Here is a 22,937-nt window from a genome sequence, read left to right as displayed (position 1 = left end):
GACGTCATCAGTTAAGTCCCATAGTGCTCAGAGCCATTTGAACCGTTTTTTGAACCACCACCACTTTTAACGTCATCGCCGTAAAAGTAGGGTATGCGTTTTTAAATGGTGCTGTAACCTAGTACACTACCAGAATGGAATGCAACACCTTCAAAGGCTAAGTCATTTTATTAGCAAGTGACGTGACAAGTAGTGAATGATTGTATGAATATGTGATAAAAATTCAGCCCAAACGAAAAACACGTGTCATAGAAAAAAGTGCCGAAACAGTCGCATCAATACACAGTCTAGCCCACTCCTGGCTGCAACACAGGCGTGCATTCTCGCATGCAAAACATCATGAAGGTGCCAAAGAGCAACCTGCGACAGAATGCCCCAAGTATCTTGCACCTTTTTCTGCTATTCATTATTGATTCTTGCAGGCCCTGGAGAACGAATAAGTTCCTGCTTGATGTCCCATAAATGTTCAATTGGCGAGAGATCTTGTGATCTTCCTGTCCAGGGCAGTTGTTTGACACCACGGCGACCACGTTTGTCGCAGCGGCCGTACTTACACGTGCATTGTCCTGCTGAAAACCACATCTTCCTATCGAAGGAATGGCAGTAGCACACCTGCAATGTATGGGGCACTGATTACTTTACCTGCAGAAACACCAAATGCATCAGCGATATGCAGTTTCTAAACCACACCATGAAGCCTGCGTTTCGTGGGTTGAATGCGCTCTGGGATAGGCAGGTCTCTGTCATACACGTGTACGTCCATCACTTGCACACGCGCAGAACCTAGTCTCATCACTGAAACCAACAGAGCGCCATTGCTGTCTCCAGTTGACTCATTCACGACACCAGTGTAGCCATGCTCGGCGGTGTCTGTGGTAGCCTGACCAGAGGCACATGTGATCTCTAAAATATGGTTCAGCACTATGGGACTCAACATCTGAGGTCATCAGTCCCCTAGAACTTAGAACTACTTAAACCTAACTAACCTAAGGACATCACACACATCCATGCCCGAGGCAGGATTCGAACCTGCGACCGTAGCAGTCGCGCAGTTCCCGACTGAAGCGCCTAGAACCGCTCGGCCACTCCGTCCGGCTGTGATCTCTACCCTGCTGCAAGAGGAGAGCCCCCAGCGGTCCTTGGTGACACCTTAGTCGCGACATGTGCCTGTATCTCTTCTGCAAATGATGTTTCATCGGCCACCGCTGTCCGCAAAAAGCTGTTGTTTACGACGTGCGTGTATACTGCACGTATGTCGAGAACCTGGTTTATGGGTGTGCACAGATCACTTCTGAAAGCAGCGACACATCAGCGATACATTGTGTCCATCATGTGCAGCAATCCGTCCATACGTTTAGTCAGTTTCCCACAGGCCCACAATGAGACGCCGTTCAAACGCTTAGCTTGTTCAGCAGGCGTACGTAGCCGTTGGTGAGGCGTGGTTGTAACATGTAATTAATTTAGCAAACTCTCTTCAACAAAAACTCAACACTGTTACCGCCTGTAGAGTCAAACCGTAGGCCGCATAGACAGGCTTCCTGAGCGCCACCTGATAGCTGATAACCATGAGAAATGAATCATTAACACTGCTACTCAGGATGCACATATTATACACTGGTGCCCCTGAATAGAATCCTTGACGGTGTTGCGTTTCTTTCCGGGACTGTATATTTTGATGTTTGTTACATCATCATTATCACAATTGTCATTGGTTTACTGCTGCGTTGGTCGGATCTGTGTATCTCAGTTGCTGGTGATCCATCACCTTCTTAATGGTGGTGTGTGCGCTGCAGTACAGCACATCATCCAGTTTCTGAAATCTTTTCTTCCCTCTCGGTCTTACGACAGTTACACTTACCTTGACATCTGCGTTACTAAATGGGTAAAATAGGCCCCTAGTTCCAATTGTATGCTGCCTGTCTGACAGTTTTTAATTATAGCAAATGTATTATTTTAATTATACCGTATAATTATTGACCGAATTACAAACATTAAAATGCTGTCGTGGTCTACTATTGAAGATGTATAACCTTACATTAAAGGCTTAGCACAGTCAGTAAAGTATTCAAGTTGCAAACTGTTTGTATAACTTGAAGCACCACAGCTCTCGGCGCACAAATTACTCAGACTATATTCATCCATTTTTTGAGAATGAGAGCACTTAGAGTCTCCCAGTAAATTACGCACATAATTTTAAACAATTTCGAAACATTTTCACGCTGAAACTTCCACAGAGTATTTAAATGGAAAAAAAGTTTATCGCTTACTACATTTTCTTTGTTCACAGAGTAAAACTTCAGCATCAGGTATCACATGTTAATTTATTGCTTTCTTACTACTAACTCAACCTGAAAGAAAAAAAAACCATCATAGTGTTTTGCGTCTTGCACTATAGACGTTTTATGTGCACGAGTGGGTAGCCTGGTAAAAAATGAAACTTTTTCTAGTCTCAAATTTTAACACATAAAATTTCTGCATATTGCTAAATATGACTACAAAGTTACAACTAGATCCATCAAAGTGTTCTTGAGAAATTATTACTTTATTTTATTTTGATGGATTATTAAAAGCTTCTTTTATATACTAAATTTACTAAAATGTGCTTGAAAAATTGAAGACTGTATTTAATAACACAGACAAACACTTTTTTATAAGCCTTTTTTGATGTCTTTTACAGTGACCTTATAAATAATTTTCACACATTCAGATATCAATATTTCATTTTCTAAATTTGTTTCATAATTATACTCAAGAATCGTGACACTGATAGTTTTCTCCAAAAATTTCATACAATCTAGGAAAGTTTTACTATGGATAAGCTATATTGGAATGTTCAGTTTCACAAATTGGAGATAAACCTAGTCAAAGTTAAAACACAATTGTTGTTGTTGTTGTTGTGGTCTTCAGTCCTGAGACTGGTTTGATGCAGCTCTCCATGCTACTCTATCCTGTGCAAGCTTCTTCATTTCCCAGTACCTACTGCAACCTACATCCTTCTGAATCTGCTTAGTGTATTCATCTCTTGGTCTCCCCCTACGATTTTTACCCTCCACGCTGCCCTCCAATACTAAATTGGTGATCCCTTGATGCCTCAGAACATGTCGTACCAACCGATCCCTTCTTCTGGTCAAGTTGTGCCACAAACTTCTCTTCTCCCCAATCCTATTCAATACTTCCTCATTAGTTACGTGATTTACCCATCTAATCTTCAGCATTCTTCTGTAGCACCACATTTCAAAAGCTTCTATTCTCTTCTTGTCCAAACTATTTACCGTCCATGTTTCACTTCCATACATGGCTACACTCCATACAAATACTTTCAGAAATGACTTCCTGACACTTAAATCTATACTCGATGTTAACAAATTTCTCTTCTTCAGAAACGCTTTCCTTCCCATTGCCAGTCTACATTTTATATCCTCTCTACTTCGACCATCATCAGTTATTTTGCCCGCAAATAGCAAAACTCCTTTACTACTTTCAGTTTCTCATTTCCTAATCTAATTCCCTCAGCATCACCCGACTTAATTCGACTACATTCCATTATCCTCGTTTTGCTTTTGTTGATGTTCATCTTATATCCTCCCTTCAAGACACAATTACGCCACACTTTCTGCTCTAAAATCCATCTGAGTTCTTTCCTCTCACTTTCGAGCTTCCTCAGATTGTATGACCGTCGTTCTGGAATCATGCCGTCTTCTTTTCTCGAATGACAGGAAACATTAACATTTGCTTTCCTTTTCATTCGTCTCAAACTTTCTTCTTCATGTTCTCATTGTGACAGTAGAGTGGTCTCTGCTAAAACGTAAATGTCGTGTGACTATGGCCTTCCGTCGGGTAGGCCGTTCGCCGGGTGCAAGTCTTCCGATGTGACGCCACTTCGGCGACTTGCGGGTCGATGGGGATGATTAGGACAACACAACACCCGGTCCCTGAACGGAGAAAATCTCCGACCCAGCCGGGAATCGAACCCGGGCACTTATGATTGACCTTCTGTCTCGCTGACCACTCAGCTATCGGGGGCGGACAGTCTCTGCTGATCTTGTTGCTTCTGTCAGGGAGCACGCTTGTCCGAACTGTTAAACAGCTTCTGTCACAGCTAGTTCTACTTGTCTTTTGAATACACGTGCGTCCTATGGGTACTTTGATCAGATTGTACTATGTAGACACTCATTTACATTCTGAGTCTTTCTAGCTCAGCATCTGGAGAGAATTTTATCAGATAGCAACCTTTGATAAACAGATGTCATTCTAACAACGATAGATGGTCTCTGAACAGTATGGATGCAGTTTTGTGTAATTTCGTTTGTTCTCGTTTGGGAAGAGAATAATTAAAGACACGCCAAGTATTGCCAACTTTTGAACACTTCATGTGTTGGGTTTCTCATCAGTGCTCATGCAGTGGTACAGTGTTGCAAAGATCGCACTTTTCATTGCCGTTGCATATGGAGCATTGTCAACAATGGCTCTTTTGTAATAATGATCCAGCCTTACAATTGTTCCCTCTTTCAAACTTTTACGTGCTTTCCCACCGAAAGTCACGTTTTGTGCCCGACTTCCCTTCACAGCAGTACTTAATCCTGTCCCAAGTGGTTTCGCAATGTGATTCACACACTCTTCCTCGACAATTTCTGTGTTCTGGTAGACATTCAGTTAACTTATTATGTACAGTTTTTTTACATTTCTCTTTGCAATTTCACAAAATCGTTTTGTATCATAACAATGCATATACGAATGAGCTTATTCAAGCAAAAAGCTTGTTCTTACAAAAATTTGACATTTTTTATCAGACCATCCCCTCTATTCATTTGTACACTAATCAGTCGGTTGGGCCTGTTTTATAAGTGCAGGTTCTGTTCTTTAAGGAACTCGGATGGCGTGGGAAGTTACTCATATCCTTCCATTACTGGCTTTATAAGCCCCCCCTTCTTCCTTAACATATGAGGGCTGGCTGGAAAGTGGTGCCTCCGAATTTTTTATGTCAAAAATATTAAAGATTTTCAAATCAATCAAACCTTAGTAACATTCTACGTCTTTACTCTTCATATCTACAAACGAATTTCTTCACATAGTCAATCTGGCGGCGAAGACATTTGTCCCAACGAGAGACCAGTCTGTTGTCATTGTCACTGTAGAATGTTTGACTTTGTTGATAAAGCCACAGCCTCAAATATGCTTGTACCGTTTTATCATTATCAAAGAGAAGTCCTCGGTAGTGTTCTTTAAGTTTTGGAAAGAAATGAAAATTGGATGGGACCAGGTCGCCACAGTGTAGAAGATGATCGATAGCAGTAAACCCAGGACGTCGTATTGTTGCAAACGTCGCAGCACTCATGTGTTGCTTGGCATTTTGATGCTGAACGAGAGGGTGCACCATGTGTCGACGGATCATTCTGCGATTAGAAACTCGATTACAGAACGTTGTTTCTCGTGCACGAACATAGTTACACAACGCCAGATTATACGCTGAGTTTGGGTTGACACTATCTCCAGTAAAGCTGGAAACTCGACGGATTGATGTGCATGACATGTAATACCTCTGATGATTTTAAGAACGGAATTAAAAATTCGGAAGCATTATTTTTCGTATTGTCCTGTTCAGTTTCTTTTCCTTCTTCTTATTACACACAGCAGTTTTTTTGTATTACAGCAATATTTCTCATCTATCAGTTCAACTTATTTGATCCGTCCGCTACATCCACAGTGGAGAAGTCTTCATTTTTTCTCCGTCTTCCTTCCTCGTTGCCCACGTTGCTGTACCACACAGAAGGACACACCAAGCAAAAAAATGTATCAAATCTCTGTCCGTGTACCTGCTTAGACTTGCCGTTCTCTTGCGCAATGGCCGTTTTGCCAGTGGACCTCTTGTATGCTCCCTTTCAGACGCCTTTTAGTGTGCTTCCTAGGTTTTTAAAGCGGTGGACATGTCCTAATGTTTTTCCATTCAGCATTACCTTCACTCTTTTAATTCCTCCTGTTACCACTACTCTTGGTTTGTTTGTACTGATTTCGCTTCCATAGCTCTTTCCTTTTTCTTTAATGACACCTACTATTTCCTGCAACTCTCTTTTGCCCATACCTGGAAAGAACATGTCGTTTCTAAATCTCAAACATCGTAGTCTTCTTCCTACGAGTTTTATCCCGTTTTCATATAGTGGGCAGTACTACATTATATTTTCTCATCATAGACGTCAAATGGTTGGAGACAGGATACAGGAAATATCGTAATTCGCTTACAGTGACACCTTTTCATTCAAGTAGGACGAGATTGTAAGTCACTTGCTTTCCAACTGCAGTCTCTTTTCTCAGAGTACAGTTCTAAGGTACAATGTCAAACACCTTCTCCAGCTCATCAAAACACATGCATGGATTCCTTCGTTTTTTTAGTTAACATCTCTCCCCCAAACTTGCAAAGAGTCCTATTGCATCCAGTGTTCCCCTATTCTGTCTAAAACCAAACTGCTTGCCTGACAACTTCTCCTCATTTACCTTCCCAATCTTTGATTCGCAAGGCTAATTGCCCTAGTCAAGCTACGGGGTGGTCCATTTATCGTTACCGGGCCAAATATCTCACGAAATAAGCATCAAACGGAAAAGCTACAAAAAACGACACTCGTCTTGCTTGAAGGGGGAAACCAGATAGCGCTAAGGTTGGCTTGATACATGGCGCTGCAAAAGGTCAAACGGATATCAATTGCGTTTCTTTAAATAGGAACCACCTTTTTTATTACATATTCGTGCAGTCCGTAAAGAAGTATGAATGTTTTAGTTGGACCACTTTTTTCGCTTTGTGATAGATGGCTCTGTAATAGTCACAAACATATGGCTCAGAATTTTAGACGAACAGCTGGTAACACGTAGGTTTTTTAAATTAAAATACATAACGTAGGCCCGCATCTCGTGGTCGTGCGGTAGCGTTCTCGCTTCCCACGCCCGGGTTCCCGGGTTCGATTCCCGGCGGGATCAGGGATTTTCTCTGCCTCGTGATGGCTGGGTGTTGTGTGCTGTCCTTAGGTTAGTTAGGTTTAAGTAGTTCTAAGTTCTAGGGGACTGATGACCATAGATGTTAAGTCCCATAGTGCTCAGAGCCATTTGAACCATTTGAACATAACGTAGGTACGTTTGAACATTTTATTTCGGTTGTTCCAATGTGATACATGTACCTCTATGAACTTATCATTTCTGAGAACGCATGCTGTTACAGCGTAAATACCACATTAATGCAAATAATGCTCAAAATGATGTCCGTCAATCTCAGTGCATTTAGCAATACGTGTAACGACATTACTCTCAACAGCGAGTAGTTCGCCTTCCGTAATGTTCGCACATGCATTGACAATGCGGTGACGCATGTTGTCAGGCGTTGTTGGTGGATCACGGTAGCAAATATCCTTCCATTCTCCCCACAGAAAGAAATCCGGGGACGTCTGATCCGGTCAACGTGCGGGACATGGTATGGTGCTTCGCCGACAAATCCACCTGTCATGAAATATGCTATTCAATACTGCTTCAACCGCAAGCGAGCTATGTGCCAGACATCCCTCATGTTGGAAGTACATCGCCATTCTGTCAGGCAGTGAAACATCTTTTACTAGTATCGGTACAACATTACGTAGGAAATCAGCATACATTGCACCATTTAGATTGCCATCGATAAAATGGGGGCCAATTACCCTACCTCCCATAATGTCGCACCATTCATCAACCCGCCAAGGTCGCTGATGTTCCACTTTTCGCAGCCATCGTGGATTTTCTGTTGCCCAATAGTGCATATTATGCCGGTTTACGTTACCGCTGTTGGTGAATGACGCTTCGTCGCCAAATAGAACGCGTGCAAAAAATGTGTCATCGTCCCGTAATTTCTCTCGTGCCCAGTGGCAGAACTGTACACGACGTTCAAAGTCGTTACCATGCAATTCCTGGTGCATAGAAATATGGTACGGGTGCAATCGATGTTGATGTAAGATTCTCAACACCAACGTTTTTGAGATTACCGATTCTCGTGCAATTTGTCTGCTACTGATGTGCGGATTAGCCTACTTGGGCATCATCATTTGTTGCAGGTCGTGGTTGACGTTTCACATATAGCTGAAAACTTCCTGTTTCTTTAAATAACGTAACTATCCGGCGAACGGTCCGGACACTTGGATGATGTCTGTAGGATACCGAGAGCATACATAGCACACGCCCGTTCGGCATTTTGACCACAATCGCCGTACATCAAGACGATATCGACCTTTCCCGCAATTGATAAACTGTCCATTTTAATACGGGTAATGTATCACGAAGCAAATACCGTCCGCACTGGCGGAATGTTATGTGATACCACGCACTTATACGTTTGTGACTATTACAGCGCCATCTGTCACAAAGCGAAAAAAGTGGTCCAACTAAAACATTCATATTTCTTTACGTACTACACGAATATGTAATAATAAATGGGGGTTCCTATTTAAAAAAAAAAACGCAGTTGATATCCGTTTGACCTATGGCAGCTGCTACGGTCGCAGGTTCGAATCCTGCCTCGGGCATGGATATGTGTGATGTCCTTAGGTTAGTTAGGTTTAAGTAGTTCTAAGTTCTAGGGGACTGATGACCGCAGATGTTAAGTCCCATAGTGCTCAGAGCCATTTGAACCATTTTGAACCTATGGCAGCGCGATCTAGCGGGCCAACCATAGCGCCATCTGGTTTCCCCCTTCAAGCTAGACGAGTTTCGTTCATTGTAGTTTTTTCGTTTGATGCTTATTTAGTGAGATATTTTGCCCGGTCACGATCAATGGACCACCCTGTATATTACTTAACATTTGTTCTCTTTTGTATTGGGATCGTTAGCACTGTGAGATGTCCCCTGGGCATTCACCATTGTCATTGCTACATAGTCTTAAGACTTCTCTTATCCCTTCTTCATTCACTTAACTATATCCAATGTTTCCCAATTTTTTTCATTTGATGAATAACTAAATATTTGCTGACGGGAACTTGCCTCCTGAACTCGCTAGTAACTTCTGCGCAATGAGTAGGCTGAAGCAGAAGTTGTTTTGTGTCAACATTCGTCCCTTGTTCCAGGTGTGTGACAGTCGGCAAAGTGACAATCAGCAGCGCAGTGTCGCGTCAAACAACGTGCTCCCAGAGGCGGACGCCGGCGACGACGGTTCTAGGTAACCTGACAAACACACGCACAGGCGCTGCCTCTTCCGGCAGTTCGACGGCTGGTAAAGAAGAGAGGACTCGTGTTCGGGCGTGAAGTGCTGACTGTGTGGCTGCTTTGCGCCGTCTTGTTTTCGCAACAGGCGCTATGCCAGGCGATTGTCTCGCAAATCCTTGGAATGCTGTCGACTGCAGTGTCACAGGTGGCAGTGCAGGCTGCAGACGCTCCACGAGAGACGAATATTACTCATCTTGTTTTCGTTTATTGACTTACTGTATACCTGTCTCGGGAAGAAATGCAGTCGTTTTGTGACAAATTAATTTTTATCTTTCTTCCACGTACATTAAGTTAATAACGAATACTACGCTCCACGATGCCCTCGTAGTTCAGAACTCATTTCCTTATCGTGTTATTAATGCGACACTATCAGTCTGCTCTACACAAATTGGGCGAACTTCGAGGATAGGCTGCTAACATCAATAGACGTCTGAAATGTGGTATAAAAACACAAGTCCGATAAAGCTATGGATTAACAGTTACAAGTACTACGGTATCGCCAATTACGACATTAAGGTGGGTAGGACGTCAAACGGGCCAACTTGGAGCAGGAGAGGCACCACAGGACGTTTAAATTTCCACTGTCTATACTTTTACAATTAAATTCATAAACCTTTGTCAGGAAGGATTCAGGATTCACACTCGTAGCAGCGGAAGTTCAAAAACATAACAAAATAATTTTTTTACAAGTGAAATTTCATCATTTTTTCACTTACTATTGGTTGCATTTGTTGCTATAGGTACATTTTTCTTCATAAGTAAGAGAGACTGTTCGATGAATTTTGCACAGCATACAAACTATACTTACAGGTGTCTGAAACTCTAGAATCTATTTAATTTGTGATAAAAATGAATGAGCTGTTACGTTTTAAACTTTATGTTTAGAAAAAACTCAAATTTTGTAGTTAATTATCTCAATTTTTACCACAGTTTTTAATGGATTTGGAAAATTCTAGAGTTTCATACACCTGTAAGTATGGTTTGTATGCTGTGCAAAATTCATCAAAGAATCTCTCTTACTTGTGAAGAAAAATGTACCTATAGCAACAAATGCAGCCAACATTAAGTGAAAAAATGATGAAATTTCATATCTAAAAAAAATTTAGTTTGTTATGTTTTTGCACTTCCGCTGCTATGAGTGTGAATCCTGAATCCTTCCTGGTCATGCTGACAAAGTTTTATGAATTCATTTGAAAAGATACACAGTAGAAAATAAAATGTCCTGTGGTGCCTCTCCTGCTGAAATACTGGCATATCACCAGACTGTTACAAGCAACGGTATATTCTGTGGATCTTAGATGTCTCCACAGATATAAATATTTTGGCCTAGATTCCAGTGACTGTACAGGGCATGGAACTAAGAGACTCGTAATATGCTCCTACCAGACCACTCTGATGATAAATTTCAGTTAATATGACCTGGAAATTTCTTCTGTGACACATAGATCTTAAGCTGATCACACACATCAAACATAACACGATTCGTATCCAATGTACTGAATGATGCTGATACGTAGCGTTGATATAATGTTTTTAATTGACGCAGTGGCTAAGGTGTTAACAAAATATTTGACTTCAGCTCAAGTCAAAGGCCTCGACTATTCCTTGAACTCAAGGATATAGCAAAGCCAAGAAAAAATAGTATACTGAATACATTCAGTTGTTCACCGAATAACGCAGTTTTCATTGGATGAGTGTCATACCATGTAACTAATTGGTAAATCAAACTCTAGCAGACATATGTTAGTGTAACATTTCTAATTTCTATCTGTGTATTTAACATATCCCCAAACTTTACGTATTTATTTCAGTCCCATCATGCATGTGTTTCATACTATGTTGTCACAGTACGTGCACAGAGTATTGAGAACATCCCTAGCTTGTGTTTTCAGATCTGGTACCGAAATTCAGGGAGTGTAGATAACGCAAGCAAGACGAAATATGAATGTTTCTGTCAATTTTATACATGAAATCTTACTCTAAACAGCGGAGTGTTCGCTGATGTTAATTTCGATTGATTTCTTGTGCGTATGCTGCATCATGTCCAGACCCAAGTTCCTTGCGCCGTCGACTATCGCTTGCTTCACAACGCCAATGATTTGCCAATCTTCCTTATATAAATAGTCTCTAACCTCTGGAAGTTATCGCGATGCGTAACTCTCTCAAGTAAAAAAAAAAAAAAAATGATGCATTATAGATCGAAATTACCTTGAAGAACTAAATGTTACGCACATTGTGTGACATACGTGCTTCATTAGCAACATCTAATGTCATTTGCATATTCGACTACCGTACCGAAAAAAAAAATCTCTCTGACGTTCTTCCAAGAATGCTGAAAATTCATACTATGCGTAAGCTTGTCCGACAATTCAGTGCAAACCTCGAGACGAAATCCAAAGTTATCGTACCCTTAAACAGCAATCTCACTATTACTTCAAAGCTCGCCACTCGGATTTAAAATGTGCTTCTCAGTTTATTTGTAGCACCCTTGTTACCTTACGTACTAATTTTAAAGTGTACTATCATAAAACTAGTAACAAAACTGATTTGCGAAAATATTTTAAGAAATTTGCAACATTTACTTTAAGAGCTGTTTCATAAGCAGCGCTTCTCACAATCTAAAAATGAAATTACAACAAAAAAAATTCTGGAAGTCTTTCATTATATATACACAGTGTATGTAAATCTGTACATATTTCGCTTACTATTTATGTAATAAAGATTTTTATGAAAAAATGTGTAAGGTATGTGTGATAATTACTTGTTACTAATGAATTTTTCTTATTACAAACCTCAACAGCTAATGTAGAGTATCACCCACAGGGGTTTTTTCATGATTCAGGTATTTAATTTTGAAGGAAAGGGGACTGTGGTATTGCCATTTCTTCGGCTATAATAAGAAATTACGAAGTATTTCACTCCATGTTCCACAAACACTTACAACACAAAATGTTTTCCTCTTGCCTACATAGTAGGACTCGAGGAAACACTGGTGTCTGCTAAAGCATCAACACTTATCAATTCTCATGGAGTAGATGTGTCGTTTAAAGGTAGCGTTACTTAGTTATGATAAAAGTGAGTTCAGTAATATCAGTAAACAGCAACTCAAACTAGTTAACCAGTGGTGTGTAGGCTGCATGGATGTGCAGCCGAAATCCAGTGCAATCAGTTCTCTCCACATAATATCGTATCATATTACCTCCTCCTTTCACATCGTTACTTTCAGGTGGAACCCTGTAAATGGGGAAATCTTGGACAATATTCAATGCCCTGTTGTGAGACTAAACCGAAAATACGCAGTAACTTACTGATGGGTAGAGAATTTCCGCAGGTGGAGATATTTTTGTATGCTGTCGCACGTATATTTTTCAGCTGCGTGGGTACTGGTGTTTGTATTCGTTTCTCGACAGTCGCCAACGGTCTCAAGCGGTCTTCTCCGTTTCTAAATTCGGTTTAAAGTGCAAATAAAGCCCAGCATGCTCTAATTTGAACTAACTATGCACGATAACAGATACAATAATGATCCATGTAATGAATAAATGAAACAAATCTGAATGTGACAACACAAAAGATAGTTACGGAGACAGAACACACATATTTAAATCTCACAACGTACCAGCGGTAAGCATAGTATCAGTTGACTGAACACAAGTTTATAAGAAAATCATCTGTAATTTTTCAGTAGCAGTGAATGTGTGCTGCAATTCACCTTGTTGTTGGTCATAGTACTTGGAAGATGAAGACCTTGCATTATAATTATAACACTCAAATATGAAACGTTGGACATATACCCTCCTGTAGCTTACGTATAGGAGCTCTCCAGGATGCAGCACCACCGGGACTTTTTTTTTTTTTTTTTTTCGTCAGTCTACTGACTGGTTTGATGCGGCCCGCCACGAATTCCTTTCCTGTGCTAACCTCTTCATCTCAGAGTAGCACTTGCAACCTACGTCCTCAATTGCTTGCTTGACGTATTCCAGTCTCTGTCTTCCTCTACAGTTTTTGCCCTCTACAGCTCCCTCTAGTACCATGGAAGTCATTACCTCACATCTTAGCAGATGTCCTATCATCCTGTCCCTTCTCCTTATCAGTGTTTTCCACATATTCCTTTCCTCTCCGATTCTGCGTAGAACCTCCTCATTCCATACCTTATCAGTCCACCTAATTTTCAACATTCGTCTATAGCACCACATCTCAAATGCTTCGATTCTCTTCTGTTCCGGTTTTCCCACAGATCATGTTTCACTACCATACAATGCTGTACTCCAGACGCACATCCTCAGAAATTTCTTCCTCAAATTAAGGCCGGTATTTGATATTAGTAGACTTCTCTTGGCCAGAAATACATTTTTTGCCATAGCGAGTCTGCTTTTGATGTCCTCCTTGCTCCGTCCGTCATTGGTTATTTTACTGCCTAGGTAGCAGAATTCCTTAACTTCATTGACTTCGTGACCATCAATCCTGATGTTAAGTTTCTCGCTGTTCTCATTTCTACTACTTCTCATTACCTTCGTCTTTCTCCGATTTACTCTCAAACCATACTGTGTACTCATTAGACTGTTCATTCCGTTCAGCAGATCATTTAATTCTTCTTCGCTTTCACTCAGGATAGCAATGTCATCAGCGAATCGTATCATTGATATCCTTTCACCTTGTATTTTAATTCCTCTCCTGAACCTTTCTTTTATTTCCATCATTGCTTCCTCGACGTACACATTGAAGAGTAGGGGCGAAAGGCTGCAGCCTTGTCTTACACCCTTCTTAATACGAGCACTTCGTTCTTGATCGTCCACTCTTATTATTCCATCTTGGTTGTTGTACATATTGTATATGACCCGTCTCTCCCTACAGCTTACCCCTACATTTTTCAGAATCTCGAACAGGTTGCACCATTTTATATTGTCGAACGCTTTTTCCAGGTCGACAAATCCTATGAAAGTGTCCTGATTTTTCTTTAGCCTTGCTTCCATTATTAGCCGTAACGTCAGAATTGCCTCTCTCGTCCCTTTACTTTTCCTAAAGCCAATCTGATCGTCACCTAGCGCATTCTCACTTTTCTTTCCCATTCTTCTGTATATTATTCTTGTAAGCAGCTTCGATGCATGAGCTGTTAAGCTGATTGTGCGATAATTCTCGCACTTGTCAGCTCTTGCTGTCTTCGGAATTGTGTGGATGATGCTTTTCCGAAAGTCAGATGGTATATCGCCAGACTCATATATTCTACACACCAACGTGAATAGTCGTTTTGTTGCCACTTCCCCCAATGATTTTAGAAATTCTGATGGAATGTTATCCATCCCTTCTGCCTTATTTGACCGTAAGTCCTCCAAAGCTCTTTTAAATTCCGATTCTAATACTGGATCCCCTATCTCTTCTAAATCGACTCCTGTTTCTTCTTCTATCACATCAGACAAATCTTCACCCTCATAGAGGCTCTCAGTTTATTCTTTCCACCTATCTGCTCTCTCCTCTGCATTTAACAGTGGAATTCTCGTTGCACTCTTAATGTTACCACCGTTGCTTTTAATGTCAGCAAATGTTGTTTTGACTTTCCTGTATGCTGAGTCTGTCCTTCCGACAATCATATCTTTTTCGATGTCTTCACATTTTTCCTGCAGCCATTTCGTCTTAGCTTCCCTGCACTTCCTATTTATTTCATTCCTCAGCGACTTGTATTTCTGTATTCCTGATTTTCCCGGAACATGTTTGTACTTCCTTCTTTCATCAATCAACTGAAGTATTTCTTCTGTTACCCATGGTTTCTTCGCAGCTACCTTCTTTGTTCCTATGTTTTCCTTCCCATGTTTTGTGATGGCCCTTTTTTGAGATGTCCATTCCTCTCCAACTGTACTGCCTACTGCGCTTTTCCTTATTGCTGTATCTATAGCGTTAGAGAACTTCAAACATATCTCGTCATTCCTTAGTACTTCCGTATCCCACTTCCTTGCGTATTGGTTCTTCCTGACTAATGTCTTGAACTTCAGCCTACTCTTCATCACTACTATATTGTGATCTAAGACTATATCTGCTCCTGGGTACACCTTACAATCCAGTATCTGATTTCGGAATCTCTGTCTGACCATGATGTAATCTAATTGAAATCTTCCCGTATCTCCCGGCCTTTTCCAAGTATACCTCATCCTCTTGTGATTCTTGAACAGGGTATTCGCTATTACTAGCTGAAACTTGTTACAGAACTCAGTCTTTCTCCTCTTTCATTCCTTGTCCCAAGCCCATATTCTCCATAACCTTTTCTTCTACTCCTTCCCCTACAACTGCATTCCAGTCGCCCATGACTATTAGATTTTCGTCCCCCTTTACATACTGCATTACCTTTTCAATATCCTCATACACTTTCTGTATCTGTTCATCTTCAGCTTGCGACGTCGGCATGTATACCTGAACTATCGTCGGTGTTGGTCTGCTGTCGATTCTGATTAGAGCAACCCGGTCACTGAACTGTTCACAATAACACACCCTCTGCCCTACCTTCCTATTCATAACGAATCCTACACCTGTTATACCATTTTCTGCTGCCGTTGATATTACCCGATACTCATCTGACCAGAAATCCTTGTCTTCCTTCCACATCACTTCACTGACCCCTGCTATATCTAGATTGAGCCTTTGCATTTCCCTTTTCAGATTTTCTAGTTTCCCTACCACGTTCAACCTTCTGACATTCCACGCCCCGACTCGTAGAACGTTATCCTTTCGTAGATTATTCAATCTTTTTCTCATGGTAACCTCCCCCTTGGCAGTCCCCTCCCGGAGATCCGAATGGGAAACTATTCCGGAATCTTTTACCAATGGAGAGATCATCATGACACTTCTTCAATTACAGGCCACATGTCCTGTGGATACACGTTACGTGTCTTTAATGCAGTGGTTTCCATTGCCTTCTGCATCCTCATGTCGTTGATCATTGCTGATTCTTCCGCCTTTAGGGGCAATTTCCCACCCCTAGGACAAGAAAGTGCCCTGAAACTCTATCCGCTCCTCCGCCCTCTTTGACAAGGCCGTTAGCAGAATGAGGCTGACTTCTTATGCCGGAAGTCTTCGGCCGCCAATGCTATAACACTATAACAGAACAATAATCAACAATAGCTCATACACTATGATACATCAGTTACCACCTGCATCTCATGATGAGCCATTCGACTCCGTACAATATCTAGTTAAATTACCGCCCTACGGCAGTGAAAACGAACTACTACCACTGATTCAGGACACGACGCAGAATGACGTAGCAAATTACAGTGATTACATCTCAGGGGTTGTAGATATTGCCCACAGGTAATACTAAGGAAAGGTGACATATCAACCTCTTCTGATGGCTGCACATGAAGTTAACCTCAAATTTCTGTGAAAACTCCAGCCTAGACGCCATGTTCCCTACGGCAGGAGGTAGGAAGAACAACCAAAAAACAAACAAATCGTCTTTCCACTCAGCCCACTGTGTGGCAATACTGCCTGTTGCGGTTGTGCTCTCATGCTGCATGGAGGTCGACTTTGATGGTACCAGCTACCAGACAAGGACATCTGACTCGAAACTGTAGTGGCCTGGGGTAAGGTGCCACTATGGAATATAAGTGGAGGTGCGTTGGGGAGCGGAGACGGTATTGCTTGCCGGTGGTGGCTAGGAAAACACAGTTTCAAGGTAAGAGACGTTTGTTAAACCTGTGCTACAACATTGGTAGTGCTGTGATGTCACGAAGATCCTCCTCACGCTTGCGCCTTGGAGGCTCCAAGTCCCCAGGTGGCGTTCCTAGTAATGGGCGCTGGTCTGATGGATGTGGCGGTCCAGACCGACGCCGTCTGCTTGTTGACCCATAACAAGGTGGTGACCGTCATGGCCCTTAAATCGTGGTGGGTATTGACAGAGTGCTCAAGTCTTTGCTGAAATCAGTGTAATGCTTAACGGCACGTTTGCTATGCCGACGCAACGCTTCCCATCACATACGAATCAACACCTCCATGACTCCACAATATACACTACTGGCCATTAAAATTGCTACATCACGAAGATGACGTGTACAGACGCGAAATTTAATCGACATGAAGAAGATGCTGGGATATGAAAATGATTAGCTTTTCAGAGCATTCACACTAGGTTGGCGCCGGTGGCGACCCCTACAACGTGCTGACATGAGGAAAGTTTCCAACCGATTTCTCATACACAAACAGCAATTGACCGGCGTTGCCTGGTGAAACGTTGTTGTGATGCCTCGTGTAAGGGGAGAATGCGTACCATCACGTTTCCGACTTTGATAAAGGTCGGATTGTAGCCTATCGCGATTGCGGTTTATCGTATCGCGACATTGCTGCCCGCGTTGGTCGAAATCCAATGACTGTTAGCAGAATATGGAGTCGGTGGGTTCAGGAGGGTAATCTGGAACGCCGTTGCTGGATCCCAACGGCCTCGTATCACTAGCAGTAGAGATGACAAGCATCTTATCCGCATGACTGTAACGGATTGTGCTGCCACGTCTCGATACATTAGTCAACAGATAGAGACGTTTGCAAGACAACAACCATCTGCATAAACAGTTCGACGACGTTTGCACCAACATGGACTATCAGCTAGGAGACCATGGCTGCGGTTACCCTTGACACTGCATCACAGACAGGAGCGCCTGCGATGGTGTACTCAAAGACAAAACTGGGTGCACGAGTGGCAAAACGTCATTTTTTCGTATGAGTCCAGGTTCTGTTTACAGCATCAAGATGGTCGCATCCGTCTTTGGCGACATCGCGGTGAACGGACATCGGAAGCGTGTATTCGTCATCACCATACTGGCGTATAACCAGGCGTGATGGTATGGTGTGCCATTGGTTACATGTCTCGGTCACCTCTTGTTCGGATTGACGGCACTTTGAACAGTGGACATTACATTTCAGATATGTTACGACCCGTGGCTGTACCCTTCATTCGATCCCAGCGAAACCCTACATTTCAGCAGGATAATGCACGACCGCATGTTGCAGGTCCTGTACGGGCCTTTCTGGATACAGAAAATGTTCGACTGCTGACCTGGCCAGCACATTCTCCAGATATCTCACCAATTGAAAACGTCTGGTCAATGGTGGCCGAGCAACTGGCTCGTCACAATACGCCAACCACTACTCTTGATGAAATGTGGTATCGTGTTGAAGCTGAATGGGCAGCTGTACTTGTACACGCCAGCCAAGCTCTGTTTGACTCAATGCCCAGGCGTATCAATGCCGTTATTACGGTCAGAGGTGGTTGTTCTGGGTACTGATTTCTCAGGATCTATGGACCCAAATTGCGTGAAAATGTAATCACATGTTATTTCTAGTATAATATATTTGTCCAATGAATACCCATTTGTCATTTGCATTTCTTCTTGGTGTAGCAATTTTAATGACTAGTAGTGTATATCTAGCGAATTCCGCTCTAGAGTTTCATTTTTAGGCAGCTCAATATTTAAGCCGTAGTATCTCCTGTACTATTTGCTGTACAACGATGTAATTTTTATGGTACATCCAGTGGTTGTACGTGCCCACTACCTGCGAGATTTGTTGTGAATAGAGTTAGTGGTAACGAAGTAACAAATAAAAACGTCCTTAACTATGTGTCGTACAATATTTTTGTAGGTACATTCAGCGACAGATTGTGAAACTGTGTGCGGAAACTGCTGCGAATAGAGTTAGTACCAACGACGCAACAAATTTAAACGTCATTCGTGATGCTGTAGTGCTTCAAGCATACATTGTTTATGAGGTCATATCACCTGATCTGTGTGGAATACTATGATGTAACTTTTGGTGTTACTTTTAGTGTTGTTAATGAATAAAAAAAATGGTTCAAATGGCTCTGAGCACTATGGGACTTGACTTCTGAGGTCATCAGTCCCCTAGAACGTAGAACTATTTAAACCTAACCAACCTAAGGACATCACACACAGCCATGCCCGAGGTAGGATTCGAACCTGCGACCGTAGCGGTCGCGTTCCAGGCTGTAGTGCCTAGAACCGCTCAGCCACTCCGGCCGGCTGTTAATGAATACTCTTTGCAAATATGTCACGAGTACATTTAGTAGTCAAGAAGTAAAACACTAAAGCGTCATGTTTCACGTGGCTTTTTTTCTGCATCAACAGCGAAGGTGTAGTAAGCGGTCGTCACTGAGAAGAAATTTCATAAAGTTTTGAAATTATGTGTAAAGTCTGTTGCACTACTCTTAAGTGCTCTCATTCTCAAATACTGAATGAGTAAGAATGGATATTCTCACGTAATGGGCTACACTGTGTTTCACCGCCACCCCCGCTCCTTCGATAGGTGGGTGGTCCTTACGATCACAGCGATTCTTTTCAGATAGTAGATTGCAATCAATGGTTCAAATTAACCCAGTGGTTTAGGAGGTCATATGACACGGTGTTCATTTGAACGGAAGACTGAAATATTTCGTAAACTAAACATCGGATAAAAAATATAATTACAACTTGTTTCTCTGGGTGGGGGATATCCAATGATACCACACTCGACCCCAGCGCGTGCCTGGGTGGCAGAGGTCAACTGGGGAATCTTCAATGAGAACCCCCGTTTTTTATTGCAGCTTACGATTCTACGGCAGAATCCGCATGCATGCCGCTGCAATCGGAGGAATAAAAATTGGTACACAATCGTAATTTGCCACATGCTACTTAATGGCTCTTGAATATCCAATGTCACGTGGGACCGCACCACCATGCTTCGAGGATAGGACAGGCCAGAATAACTTCTAATTGGGAACCCCACTAACAACGTTGTATTCCTCCTACATATCAAATATGGGTGTGCTCGATTATGATGGACAGGTATGCAGGCAATAAACACTGTGCAGGTACTGCAATGTTGAGAGCCGCTACCTGTTCTACGCATGCCTGGTAAGTGAGCTCTGGTCGCAGTGTACTGCCTGTCATGATACGCCGTAGTTCGCTACACGGTCACGAGTAGTCCTTTGTGCGATATGTCGGAGGAATACAACGTTGTGAATGGGGTTTCCAATTAGAAGTTACGAAATAGTGACCGGTTCTACCCTACCGTATGAGACTGGATATTCAAGGGCCATTGAGTAGCATGTCGTAAATGACGACTGAGTACTCATTTCTGTTCCTCAGATTACAGTGATATCTGTGATGAAAATTCTTCAAGCAAACAAATTAAAATAGTATATATATATACAGGGTGGTCTATTGATCGTGAGTGGCCCAAATATCAAAATGGTTCAAATGGCTCTGAGCACTATAGGACTTAAAATCTGTGGTCATCAGTTCCCTAGAACTTAGAACTACTTAAACCTAACTAACCTAAGGACATCACACACATCCATGCCTGAGGCAGGATTCGAACCTGCGACCGTAGCAGTCGCGCGGTTCCGGACTGAGCGCCTAGAACCGCGAGACCACCGCGGCCGGCCCAAAATATCTCACGACATAAGCGTCAAACGACAAAACTACAAAGAACGAAACTAGTCTAGCTTGAAGGGAGAACCCAGATGGCGCTAAGGCTGGCGCGCTAGATGGCGCTGCCATAGGTCAAACGGATATAATTTATTTAAATAGGAACACCCATTTTTTATTACATGTTCGTGTAGTGCGTAAAGAAATGTGAATCTATTAGTTGAACCACTTTTTTCGCTTTGTGATAGATGGTGCTGTAATAGTCACAAACATATGGCTCACAATTTTAGGCGAACAGTTGGTAACATGTAGGTTTTTTAAAATAAAATACAGAACGTAGGTAAGTTTGAACATTTTATTTCGGTCGTTCCAATGTGATACATGTACCTTTGTGAACTTACAATTTCTGAGAACGCATGCTGTTACAGCGTATTATCTGTAAATACCACATTAATGCAATAAATGCTCATAATGACGTCAGCCAACCTGCATGCATTTGGCAATCGGTGTAACGACATTCCTCTCAACAGCGAGTAGTTCGCCTTCCGTAATGTTCGCACATACATTGACAATGCGCTGACGCATGTTGTCAGGCGTTGTCGGTGGATCACGATAGTAAATATCCTTCAACTTCCCCCACAGAAAGAAATGCGGGGACGTCAGATCCGGTTAACGTGCGGGCCATGGTATAATGCTTCGACGACCGATCCACCTGTCATGAAATATGCTATTCAATACCTGTAAAATAACGAGCCACCGCTTTTAACCGCATCAATCGCACGCGAGCTATGTGCTGGACCATCATCATGTTGGAAGTACATCGCCTTTCTGTCATGCAGTAAAACATCTTGTAGTAACATCGGTAGAACATTACGTAGGAAATCAGCATACATTGCACCATTTACATTGCCATCGATAAAATGAGGGCCATTTGTCCTTCCTCCCATAATGCCGCACCACACATTCACACGCCAAGGTCGCTGATGTTCCACTTGTCGCAGCCATCGAGGATTTTCCTTTGCCCAATAGTGCATATTACGCCGGTTTACGTTACCGTTGTTTGGTGAATGATGCTTCGTCGCTAAATAGAACGCGCGCAAAAAATCTGTCATCGTTCCGTAATTTCTCTTGTGCCCAGTAGCAGAACTGTACACGACGTTCAAAGTCGTCGCCATGCAATTCCTGGTGCATAGGAATGTGGTACGGGTGCAACCGATGTTGATGTAGCATTGTCAACACCGACGTTTATGAGATTCCCGATTCTCGCGGAATTTGTCTGCTACTAATGTGCGGGTTAGTCGCGACAGCAGCTAAAACACCTACTTGGGCGTGGTTGACGTTTCACATGTGTCTGAACGCTTCCTGTTTCGTTAAATAACGTAACTATCCGGCGAACGGTCCGGACACTTGGGTGATGTCGTCCAGGATACCGAGCAGCATACATAGCTCGCGCCCGTTGGGCATTTTGATCACAATAGCCATAGATGAACATGGTATCGACCTTTTCCGCAGTTGATAAACGGTCCATTTTAACACGGGTCATGTATCACGAAGCGAATACCGTCCGCACTGGCGTAATGTTACGTGATACCACGTTCTTATACGTTTGTGACTACTACAGCGCCATCTATCACAAAGCGAAAAAGTGGTCCATCTAAAACATTCATATTTCTTTACGTACTACACGAATATGTAATAAAAATGGGGGTTCCTATTTTTAAAAAACCGCAGTTGATATCCGTTTGACCTATGGCAGCGCTATCTAGCGGGCCAACGATAGCGCCATCTGGTCTCCCCCTTCAAGCTAGACAAATTTCGCTCTTTGTTGTTTTTTCGTTTGACGCTTATTTTGTGAGATATTTGGCCCAGTCAATCTAGAGACTTCGGTGGTCAGGGGAAATGCGACAATTCATTCTCGTGTTCACAAAACAAGTCCTGGTCGATGCTAGCTGTGTGAACAGGGATCCTATAGTCTTGGAACACAGCATCACCATTAGGGAACGAATGTTGCTCTATGAAATGGACTTGATCAGCCAAAATCGTCAACCTTCGCTGTAGTGTGATGTTTCAGAGTAACTACGGCTGTCCGAATCATCACCATTTCCCTTCATGTTCCACTCTTAGGACGTAAACTCGTCCAGATGATGAAAACACTGTGAAACAAGAATCTGACATAGCGACATTTTTCCATTGGTGTACAGTTCAGGCTTTATGGATTCGGTGCCATGTTTTCCTGCTCCGGACATTTGCGTCACTGATTAATAGTGTTCGCCCCACAGTTCCCGCTTCTGGAGGTCCTTTCGTGCTGTTTAGGTTATGACTGTGTTC

At 42.4% G+C, this 22,937-nt stretch overlaps 1 protein-coding gene across 1 annotated transcript in view; it reads left to right on the top strand.

Annotated features, from left to right (window-relative positions):
* LOC126095410 (semaphorin-2A-like) overlaps nt 1–9,886 on the top strand; it is a 532,909-nt gene extending 523,023 nt beyond the window's left edge. Inside the window, exon 14 of the mRNA XM_049910208.1 lies at nt 9,069–9,886. Coding sequence (XP_049766165.1) covers nt 9,069–9,164 — 96 coding nt within the window. The 3' untranslated portion in view covers nt 9,165–9,886. The remainder of the gene's footprint in view (nt 1–9,068) is intronic.
* Nucleotides 9,887–22,937: the final 13,051 nt, after the last annotated feature.

The sequence above is a fragment of the Schistocerca cancellata genome, chromosome 8, assembly GCF_023864275.1.
Source record: "Schistocerca cancellata isolate TAMUIC-IGC-003103 chromosome 8, iqSchCanc2.1, whole genome shotgun sequence".
NCBI lineage: Eukaryota > Metazoa > Arthropoda > Insecta > Orthoptera > Acrididae > Schistocerca > Schistocerca cancellata.
This window is presented reverse-complemented; position numbering and strand designations above follow the sequence as displayed.